The 12,162-nt window shown below is 42.0% G+C and overlaps 1 protein-coding gene across 4 annotated transcripts in view; it reads right to left on the reverse strand.

The window, feature by feature from the left end:
* Window positions 1–9,352, reverse strand: part of LOC136359341 (baculoviral IAP repeat-containing protein 6) — a 175,252-nt gene extending 165,900 nt beyond the window's left edge. For all 4 annotated transcript variants that reach the window (XM_066315910.1, XM_066315909.1, XM_066315908.1 and 1 more), the window contains exon 1: window positions 8,943–9,352. In XM_066315910.1, coding sequence (XP_066172007.1) covers window positions 8,943–9,186 — 244 coding nt within the window. In that variant the 5' untranslated portion in view covers window positions 9,187–9,352. The remainder of the gene's footprint in view (window positions 1–8,942) is intronic.
* Window positions 9,353–12,162: the final 2,810 nt, after the last annotated feature.

Genomic DNA, 12,162 nt, shown 5'->3' on the forward strand with positions numbered 1-12,162 from the left:
GGACACCCTGTACCTTTATTTAGACTGTGGAAGACACCAGTGGGTGATGACTGAGGGCAACTGATGCATTAAATGGCAGGGCTGCCTTTTACCAGGATCTCAGACAGAGGAATGGCTTGACACAAATCTCCTGACGTTCAGTGAAGACAAATGCAAGGTCTTACACCCAGAATGAGATATAACCCCATACATCAAGAGAAGCTGGGGACCAATTGTCTGGGTTGCAACCCAACAGAAAGAACTTGGGCACCCTGATGGACAGGCTGAACAAGAGACAGCAGTGCATCCTCTCAGCAACAAACAGTTACCATAGAGGGGACCATGGGAGAAGATCAGTCTCCTCTAATCAGCAATAAGCCCACATCCAGAATATCAGTTCTATCTTTGCTCCTCCATCTGAGATATCAGCACAAATGTGACAGCCCCACAAAGAGGGTACTAAGAAGTTAGAGGGCTAGAGCATACAACACATAGGGAAAGACTAAGATAACTGGGCTCATCTAGTCTGCAGTAAAGAAGGTTTAGGAGAAAATCTAACAGCAGTCTTCCCCTACTACAGCAGTAGTTCAAAAGCTATTTTACACTGCTGAGTTATTATTATTCTCTTTTGGCTATTACTTTAAAAAAAGTACCGACCAGAGAAGCAGCATAGTGGATCAGAGAAAAATGTTCATAACCCCACATTTTGTGCAAGACAGTGGTCTAAACCAAGTGGTTAGAGAAGAATTTAAGAAAGGTAATCTACACAATGGTTCTTTCCTGCAACACTCTCAGCCCCAGCCAATTTGTGCTTAGGGACTTTCTGATCCAAAAGGGATTTTGATTATTATAATGATCTTTGACAGGTTTTTCCTCTAATACTTTGTCCAACACTGCTGTAATTCCACAAACATATAGCATCCACAATATCTTGTAGCCAGGAGCTCCATATTTTACTATTTCTCATAGTTATTTCTTCTGATGTAACTTCTTCCAGCTCCTGTACTTGAATAATCAACTCCCAGTTTTCATTTTTCACATGCTCTCACTCTCTTAACTCCCCATTCCAAAGCAACCCCATCATCTTTTTCCAACTGAATTTACTGTTTCACATAAACCACTCCACACCTTAAGTTTATAGTTCTGTTATACTCTTCTTGAGATGGAAATACAGCACATACAGACATTGAAAAAGGACACATAATCAGAGGAGTTCTTGACTTCTCTGGCATTTGCTTATATGGTAACTTCTGAGCATTCAGTTGGTATTTCATATTCCTAGCAAAACTCCAAGATCTCATTCTGGCATTATGAGTTAGTTCAGACCCTAGTACAATGCCACTAAATTCTTATGAGTATTTCAAGCTTATTAAATGCATCCTGATATTCTCCTAATAACCTTTTACACAGATAAGCTGAAGTAGAACAGACTAGATTCATGCCCATTTCAGTTATATCTAAAAGTAAAACTTTTCTTTAGGATGCCTTTTCAAAATCTTCAGAAAAGCTAGCAAAATTAAAAGTCCTTGTACAATTTAATCATTTATTTGCAGCATGAGAATATTTGAACATGGTGATCACGTAAATTAATCCTGAGTTCTGTCACTAAAGTAGGACATTCAGAAAAGCTACCATAAGCCTGGCCTTGCCAGGCACCCTTAGGAAGTATCCGGAAGCCAGTTGCTCCACAGATTCAGAATAAGGACTATTCCTTTTTTCATTACGACATGAGGAGGGAGCCTGAGATTATTTACTGAAAAATGCTGGTCTTGTGACTTCTCACTCACAAAAGAAACAGGAAAAATCCACTACTAAAAAATGTTTAACAAGCAGTGTTACATGTCATCATTTACCTCACAACATAAATCTAGAATCCTGCAGCAGACAGGTCAACTAAGTCTACCCCACTATTTCTCCACATTAACCACACTGCCTTCTTATTCTCCAATTAAACACAAATACTTCCAGTCTTCAGTGCCATCTTCTCAGCTTCATTCTTCCCAAATCCTTTCCCCATTGTCATTCTAGCACTTCATCATAGCTCTCAGTGCCACCCTTCACCCTCCCAGCTCCTCCTTTCAATGTGGACTTTTTCACGAATCTTTGTCGCCTGTTGCCCAGTAAACAAGAGTTTACCAAACTGCTCTGCCACAGCTGCCAAGGGCAGCAATGAGATCCTGAGTGGATCAAACAGCTTTCCCTCCCCAGACTGTACAGGGGACCGAAGAACTGCTGACAGACCATATGCTATGCAAGCCTTCATGAACCAGCACTTGAGATTGGATATGTTTTCACTAATGCTACCAATTCTCAAGACAACTTAAGCAAATTCCCTCTTAAGTTACACATTTAAAAGCTGTCAATACTCACTGAATGGCCCTAGCAAATAGCTCAAGAAAATTTTTAACATAATAGCGTTTATATTGACGTGATAGATTAAGTTATTATTTCCAAAATTTTACACTTTTATTAAACTTTAACACAATGTTTGTTGACTATTATCTTTATCTGTGGAGGGCTCTTTCCCCAACATGCACAGGAATCATCAAAATAAATGTTCTGCAGAGTTCCTATCTACTTTTTCACTAGCAGTGTACACCGGGTCCCTAACAAATCTTGATACTCTTCCCAAATACAAGGCAACAAAGGACTTGCAAGTGTTAGTACTCATCTGTATTTCACAAATGAAAGAATTCAGGCCAATAGCTGTCATTTCTTGAAACTTCTGCTCAGGGACAAGCACTCATCTGGTGACTGCAAGCAGTCAGTGCAATTAGGAGAGCATTAACTATTTAAAGGACAGCTTTCTAACAGCAGAAAGCAATACTGGGGCATCACCTAAGAACCATCAGGAAAGTGAACTGACCCATGTGTAAATTTTTTATTTACAATTTTTTTAAAAAACTGTGAAAAGTTACCAATCCCACTGGAACAGAAAACATGCAACAAGCTATCTCACAACATGACCTGGGACAGTCTGATACACTCAAACGTTGTCCATGGGTCCACATGATTGCAAGCCTCTCATCTCCATCTTCAAGGCAGCCCAAGAAACATTTTTTTTAAATAAGTCATACTGTTCAGGGAAAATTAAAGAATGCTTGTAGAAGCATGGACAGCTTTGTTCCCAAGTAACAAAGTAACTTGGAAAGAATTCCTGAAATAACAGATCAACACCATACCAAAAAATCAGACCTAATAATTATTAAAAAAGAATTAAGAATCATCTATGACAGATTTTTCTTACAGTCTTATAAAACTTTACATGTTCTATTTCACTTAAGTTATGGATACCAGTGCAACAGCAATCATAAAAACATAGTTATAAACAATGTAACTAAAGACTCAGGAAGTGGTTCTGCTGGGCCAGCTAACATTCTGGTGGGCTGCCAGAAAGGACCAACTACAGGATAAGAGAGTATGATAGATCCAAACCACTGATCACCAGGATGTTCAGAATAGTACAAGATCAGGCTTTTAAAGATCACTAGGCTGGGCAATCAGTAAAAGCCTTCTCCATGTTTTCATTACTTCAAGTCCAACAGAGATACACACCTGCTTGTTTCCATAATGTTCTGGACTTGAACTATCAGTTATCTGTCAGAATATATTTCTGCCAAGTTTCTTCTGTATCTTACACAACATAACTGGGAGCTGAGCTGAAGGGTTTATCATATAGGCATATTAAAAGCTGTCTTGACCCAAGCTGGATAATAATCAGCACTGAAGTGAAAGTCAGTTTTTTCCCTGAGAAACCTTCATGTCAATGAGAAATGTCTTAACTACCTGGGAGACAATTAGGGCAGAAAGTCAAAGTTCAAATCCCTGACACAAATCTCAGCACAATGTTTCCTCTTCAGGTCACTAAGAAGCATTTCAGGATTCATCTTCCTGCAGAATACCTTTTCCAAAGTCCATACATAGAGATGTAGGAAATTTCTAATTATCTGACATAAAAGCATTCTGCAACCTTTAATAATGCTGCACTGCTGTTGCAGTGACAGCCATGAATCCATAAGTCCAGATATGAATGATCTGTCAATAAAATTAAAAAAATGTTGTGTGATCATGCCTGGCAACATAACATATGCCTGCACTGCTGCCAGTTATAACTTCTGAATCCCTGCATGAAACATGGACACACAAACATCCCTTAAAACTATGTGATAAGAAAAGATCTCTAATTTTACTCTACTGTAGCTTTTGCAGAAGATAATCCAGATGTGCCTCACCAGAGCCTGGCAATATCAATTAACAGCATTTTGACAGTCTGGCAAGGTGCTTGGTAAGTAAGAAGGGGTATCTGGCATACTCAGATTAAGCTAGCAGACAAGTGGAGCTCACAGCAGTCTAGAGCCTTTCCTAGAATAAAACACTGAACTCCAATCTTACAGTTCTCCTATCCTGTTTTCTCAAATGCTTAAGGCGCCTCATGAATGATCTTAAGATCACATAAATAAACAAAATGATCTCTTTAAAAAGTATTTCACACAGATTAGCAGTCACCCAAGTATGCTCAAATGCAGGATGGGCTGTAGCACATCACTAGACTTAACAATATTCCCTATGGGATGAGAAATTCTGTGTTAAGAGCAAAGGGCTTCATATAATTATTATTATCATTAATATCATTATTATTACCATCTTTGTTTCATAATGGAACAAAAGAATACAAGAAACATAAAGATGGAAGAACCTTACCCCAATTTTGAGGAATGAAGGAGAACTTGAGCAGTATTACCAGTGAACTTCAAACAGCTGAAACTGCTGATGGTATCTTCAAATAAATCAAGTGTAGAATTGGATGACAGAGTATCCCAACAGTTTCTTCCTAAAGATTATTGTAAGTGTAAATATACTAAACTTCCAGGCTGCAAAAGAGAAGCTTTTCCTCTCATTTTGCCTTCCGCATCACATGATAAAGAATCAGAAAGAAACAGAGCAGGACACCCCTTGAGAGATTTCCAAGGCACCATAATTTAAAGTTAGACAGCTGAAGAAAAACAAGACTTCCCAAAAGAGAACTCTTGACAGGTAATGGTGTTGAACTTGCTGGCACAGGTGAGCCTCCTGGGCTGGGATCTATTTACTTCTAAATTCTTCTGATGGAGGAACAGCCCTTGAGGGCCTCTGATGATAACGCAGAAGCTCTGTTTCCCCTGCAGAAACTGGTATGTATGTACCATGAACAGATCCTTCCCCGTACAGATGCACAAGTCTATATTTTGGATTCCTGGGAGGGCCTCTAGAGTAATTTAGAAGGCCTCCGCTACAAAACACTGTGGATTTTAGCAAGCAAGGATCTGAAGTTACTGCTACATCAAATTAATCTAGAAATATCTACTGGAACATTCAAGATGATCACTGTCCATCTGATGGTACATTTCGGTTTCTTATTTTAATCCTGCCCAAGCTTCTCTGGGAGTTACAGAGAACTCTCCCAGTTCAGGCAGTTTTCTTACTTTATTTGTAAATAGAAGGGACTGATAAATCAAGCATCTCTATTAACACTAAGAGAGTCACTCAAGACTAATCTGGAAGTTTGTTTAGATTCTTCAGGGGTTTTTTGTCTCGGTGTTTTGGTTTGCTTTTTTGAGGCTGAGGAAAAGGCTCATCTTTAGTGCTGTATTTGAAGATTGCTCATTTATGCTTTTTTGGCTACCAGTGTTCAACTTGAAACTGAAACCACAGAAATATTTAAATGTCTAAGAGGGAAAATAAAGTACTTGATAGACTTGCGTGACAGATTCAAAACCAGTCCTGACTAACCACTACAAGCGAATAAACAAACGCAGAACATCCTGAAATCACAAGAATTTTCCTTGCACTCCTAGTCTGCTTCTCTGAAATGCTCAGTGTGCATGCAACAGTCTTGACAGAATGAAAAAGACAACCTTGTGACCAGGTAAGACAGAGCTTAATGTTAGTGTTACCTGATTTCCCCCCTACTTTTATGCACTACCATGCTCTGGGCTGTTGCAAATCATCATCTGGCCCTCTTGAATAGGCCTACAGGGCTCATACTGGAAACAGATTAAAGATGATTACACACTTTCAAGAGACAGAGCTGCTGAAGATTCAACATGGTATAACAATCCACACTGAATTCCTACAGACTGAGCTCAGAAGAAAAAATCCCTGGATCACTACATACATTAGATCAATGAAGTTCACATGAGGAACTAAAGTACACAGACCACATCCTAATGTCTGGACCAGAACTATAATTGAACTGTCTTCTGGCTGTGAATCTTCTGCCTTGCTCTTTTACACACCAAAGAGCAATCTGCATTTCTATTCTAATGAAGGCAGCCTCCACTGCTTTACCACATTCAGCATTCCACAGGTTCAATCTTTTCACAGAGAATGAGCTCAAAGCTTAATATATATTTCCGCAGTGAACTGTGACTGCAAATACAAAACACACTGAGGCTTGGTGGTGTTTCTTTTCCTCCCCTATCCTGCCTTGATAGGGGAATCTTTTCCTCGCTTTGCTTTCTAGAAAGAGGTCTGCTACGTTTTGTTTTTCTTTGGGTAACAAGCAACAGCATTTCTGTCCAACATTAATCTTTTGGCAAGGCAGAAGACCTGCAGCCTCAATTACCAAGGAGGACAAGCAGTCTCCCAGGAGAAGCAGTTTTAATTCCTAGAGACTCTATTTTTAGTTATAGTACCAGAAGTCCCTGAAGCAACAATATCCTTTGACCTGTCATTTATGGCAGGGGAGGGAGCAGGGACAGAGTTGGTCTCCAGGTCTGCCTGTCCAGCTACTACTCTCCTACATTACAAGACCTCACACTGTACAGTGCAGGCAGACATCAGAGAGCAGCTAAATTCCCTTCTCCTTCTCTTCCCAAAGAGGGGAGGAAAGAGAGAGAGAAAAAGAGTGAACAAGATTGCTAATACCCGCAACAGACACCAACCGCTGAGATGAACCAGATTTCTGACAGGCATGCCAGTCTGAATCCACAAGAAAATTCATCTAAAGTTTCTTCAAACTAAGCTAAGTTATCATTTCTTTCCCCCAGTAATACACCCATCAGCTCTACTGCACAGAAAAAAATTGGGTAGATTGCAAGCAATTCTGTTGTTTTATGTGAGGAGGAGTAGAACTCATCTTTTACAGGCATGCTGTCACAGAGAAGACTGACACTAAAGGAAGTATACATGATTGAATGTACGTAACAGAAGCAAAGCAATATGTTATTTTCAAATAGTTACTATTTAGGGGAGAATTGCCATTAGCATTTTGAATACTGAGTCAAATCCTTTGCAAAGATTCTATCACAGCAAAAGTGTAGAATCACTTTGATTTACAGTTCACTTCCTTTTCTGTATCTGAGAATTAAACATCTCCTACACAGACAGGCAATTACAAATTAAGTCCTCTATTTATGCCCTCTTCATCCACCACTTAGAAGCAATTTTAAAATTCCTGCAATAGCTTGAAAAAAAAGAAACAAAGTTATTAACAAGGAAAGCACTTTAGGAGACAGCATGGTAAAGGGAATTACAGAAGCAGAGTGATCCGAATCCTGAACAATGCAGGAAACATCACACAAGAGCCTCATTCTCCATGCAAGCAACTGACAACAAAAGCAGCTGGCACCTTCTTAATAATCCCACAAAACTTCTTTTTTCAATTGCCCCAAATGCTTAACCTTTACATACAACGTACCAACTTTGAGTTATGAAAGGAAATCAGCAATTTTTGTCCTGCTCTCTTCAGTTCGACATTGCAATACAGTTACTGGTTTTCAAGGTGAAAGTGTACATAGTGCCTAGGCTATGGCATTCCCATGCAGTTCTTGGCATTACTGTACTACGTTCAGGCAGCAAACAACCTTTCACCACCACCACTCAGAAAAGCAACATCTTTTTAGCAACCCACAGCTGTAAGGAGAACCTGAACACGGAGGCACACAACTGGTAAGAAGCCTATCTTTCTATTCCAAGGGCCAGACTCACAAGGAGACAAATAACCCTACCCACTACCCACCGCCAATATTCTCACAAGTGACACAGTTTAAAAGCCATTAATGAACAAAGAACGAAAGCTGTTCATGACATACGGATCTTTTTCTACAGAGCTAGTTTATGAACAGTGCAAAACCACTAATGGTCAACAAAAAAAGTTGCTTCCTAGTTATGGAGATGCTATAGTCTAAGCCTGTGCAAAGCCAGTACACAGTCGTGCCTCCTGAACATAATAGCAGGGATATGGTTACTACCACCAGAGACAGTCAAGACAGTCAACAGCCTGAAGAACTATTCAAACACATAAAAAAACATATCGCCAAATAACTTAAAAGGATTCTGATCTTAAATCGTTTTAAGCCATAGGACAAATGACACTTTGAAGCAGCAAGCCTTCTTAAAAAGACAGAATAAGGCTCAATAAATAAATTATTACAGTATCACATACCAATAAGAACGAGAACTATGCTTGTCCTGCCTAACACGCTGCTTCTAATCTTTGGAAGGTTCAACGCTACATGATCCACAACACCACCTGCAAAAGCAAAACTAAAAAATATAACCCTAATACATCACGGCCTTCCATCCCCATTTAATCTTTCAGCAACTATGCCCTTATGTTTCACAGAAGTAAAACGCCTCGGCGCTGTCTACATGAATATCTCTGCCCCAAAGAGCAGGAACACAGAACCACAGGCTCTGGTTGGAAAAGACCTCTTGAGATTCACCGAGTTCACCGAGACCAAACACCACCATGTCAACTAGAGCACGGCACTAGTGCCGCGTCCAGTCTCTCCTTAAACATCTCCAGGGACGGCGACCCCACCGCCTCGGTGGGCAGGGAGGCCGTTCAGGCCAGAGAAAGGGGTGACAATAAGCCGGGGGGATCCTCCGGCACGCAGGGCCCGAGCGGAGGCCGGCCGCTGCCTGCCGAGGCTCCCCGGCCCGCCACGACACCTGCTCGGCGCTCCCCGCTCCCCGCTCACCGCCCAGCGCCGACGCCTGCAGCGTGGCCCCCGAGGTGCCGTCGATGACTTTGATGGCGCCGCGCGCGGTCACGGCCAGGATGGCGTTGAGCGCCGGGTGGTAGCACAGGCTGCAGAGCCCGTCGGCGTCGCAGCGCAGGCAGCCGTCCCGCAGCAGCAGCCACTCGCAGGAGCCCGGACCGGGACCGGGCCCCGCCGCCGCCGCCGCCGCCGCCGCCGAGGAGCAGGAGGCCGCCGCAGCCATCTTCGCGGCCGCCGCCGCCGCCGCCCTCAGGACAAGAGGCCCGCGGTGAGCCGCTCAGTGACAGTCGCCGGAGCCGCCGCCGCCAGTCACCATCCGGGTCCGGGGAGAGGGGGAAAGGGAGAGCGCCCGCGTGAGCGGGAAGTGACACAGCCGCGCCGGATGCGGAACCGAGCGGCCGCGGCCCGGGGGGGGCGGGGGCGAGGGGCCGCTCCGCGAGGGCCGGGGCGGGGCTGCGCTGCGCGCCTGCGCACTGCGCGCCGCGCCCACGCAGCGCTGGCGGCGCTCCCGCAGGCGGGCGGCCCGCGGCCGTGTGGGCACCACCTCGGGCACAGCGGGCCGCCCGCCTCGGGACAGCGGGGCCTGGCGTGCCCTACCCCGGCTGCCGCAGCGGTCTGTGCTTTTGACCCCGAGTGTGCGAGAGCCCCGGCGTCGGTGGGCTCAGCGCCGGTGTACGGAGTGGCAAAGCCACAGTGCCTGTGCCCCGCGGGAGGCACGGCGCCCTTGGGAAGGGTGGCCCTGGCCCCGCGCCGGGAGCACGGAGCCGCTGCAACCACGACGGCATTCTGCTCTGAAGCAGTTCTTCAAAAGTGACTTTAATAAAACATTTTGTATTTTGTTGAGATTTTCCCCTTTTCGCCCACTGTAACACCAACTCAGTTTGTATAGCTCAGCCTACCTGTACACGTTACTTTATCTGCCATAGGCTTTATTTCATCTAAGTGAAATATTTCACAAAGCTTTTAGGGTACTGATGGTCTTAAAGCTAATTTTCAAATACAAAGTTTTCTACGGAATATTTTTATTAGAAGGACCCAACTTAGCACAGGCTGCTCTAGCAGGGAAATTTTAAAAGAAATACAGCGTGTGAAGAAAAACTAAGGAAACCAAATCCACATGGGTACGTGTGCCACCCAGGCTAATCAAAATTGTCCTGAGAGCAAAATGAGCAGCTTTTAAACTTGCTGTAGTACTTCAAGCAAAACATTAAACACCAGTAAGGATAATAAGAAAATGATAGTAGATCCCAAGTTGTATGTTTTCTCAACAATTGATTTCATCAACTTTACAAATAAGTATTATTTTTCTGATAAACGGCAGAGTATGGCTGATGGGTAGAAGAGGAAACCAGATGTCCGTGTCTAGCTGCTCTCCAGAGATCATTCAAAATGTCTGTCTCACCAAGGTGTGATATCCATGTCACCACCCTAAAATGAGGTGTTGTATTTTTAGAAAAAAAATTGCCTGATGGACGTGCTCTAAATTTCCAGTTTTGATAGACTTGAAGTAGTATGTTGATTATCACAAAAACTTATGTATAGCCTCAAAGCTACTGGCACTATGTACAGCATCAATATATTGGTGGCATGCACAGGAACATGGATGTGTCTTAATTCATCAATATTAATTATTCAGTATTATGTCAGTAAATATAAATGAGCTTCATACATTCTGTAAACAAGTTTAATGCAAAAGTTTTATAAAATACATCTTGTATTTACACACATACCTCATCTAAAAATATGAGTTTGTTGAATGCAAAGTTATTACAAACTATCAGAATCATTTGAGAGCTGTTTGTATGTTTCTTGCACAACATATTCAAAAATTGACCCTAGAGATACTAAGATTAAAAGGTGCAAATCTGCAACTGGGTAAAAAATATGTACTATGTTAAACACATATCTACATTGCATATTACACATGTGCCAAGTCTGTGGAAAGGAACAGTTAAAATTCCAAGTATAAATTTTGCAGAACATTACGGGAAAGGGAGGTATCTGGAGATTGAATAGAACATCCAATCCTTTCAATATTCATAGTCACTTCAGATGCACAGAACACCTCATGAACAACTATGCAAAGAGGAACTAAGCTTAAAGCTGTCTGACAGCTTAATAACCTAAGTGTTCTTGCCCGTCATCTTTGTGGGGACAGAATTTAAACATATTCACAGGGGCTGGGTGCAGTCTTATAATAGCTGGGTATTCCTGTTAAAAAAAAAAAAAAAAGTAAGTCATGAACAAAAGAGGTGAAATCAGATTATGAAAGATTCCAAAGCTTGTATGCTTTTTTTAATACACTGTAACTTCTTTTTTTTTTTTTTTTTTAGAATGTGAATGAATGCTCTCGAAACATTTATTGGTAAGAAATTAGCTGCTGCTGGCATAAATTGATACAGTACCACTTTGCATTAATTCCACCACAACTTATTCAGACATCAAGAATCAGATGAAAAGTCAAGCACTACCAATTTTTCTGGTTTTATATATTACAAGCTCAAGTATTAACACTACAATTTATGTCCAGCACTAACTTCAAGTGGTTCTGTTTAAAACCAACACAAGCATCAGGCAGGAAAGCAAACTGACTAAGCTAAAGGTTTGGGGGAGAGCTGGAATTTAATTATGTATTTTGCATCCGTAATGACTGGTAAAAATAAGTTACCAAGCTGGCTAATTACACAGTCTAAAAAGCTGAAAAAACTACAGTTCTGATATGGAAATATGACCATCAGGGATCCAAGACAGCCCTTGCTATTACCTTGTCATGGCTGATTTTTATTTGTAGCATTAAAAAAAAAGGTGGGGAGGGGGGGCGGGAATGGAGTGGGGAGGAGAAGAATGGGAAATGCTTTTTTCTGTTGCCAGAATAAACCCCCCCCCCAAACCTTCAGAGCTGTTTGTTGATACTAAATCCTGAAGATTGCAAATGACTACGTTAGCACCATACAAAGTGAACTTCAGTGGACTTCCCTTGTGAAGAAGTATTACCATAAGGACCATTATATAAGCAATCAACACAGTACACAGGAAATATTTAACATGTCATCACATTATTACATAATCCTTGGAGAGTCAAAATTAGCAAGACTCTGTTACTAAGGCTGTAACTCTGCCTTGTTTAGTGGAGGGAGAATCTGGCCTTCAAAATTTCTTATTTCTCTTTACAAGGGATTAACAGTATTGGTGGGGAAAA

The sequence above is a fragment of the Sylvia atricapilla genome, chromosome 3, assembly GCF_009819655.1.
Source record: "Sylvia atricapilla isolate bSylAtr1 chromosome 3, bSylAtr1.pri, whole genome shotgun sequence".
NCBI lineage: Eukaryota > Metazoa > Chordata > Aves > Passeriformes > Sylviidae > Sylvia > Sylvia atricapilla.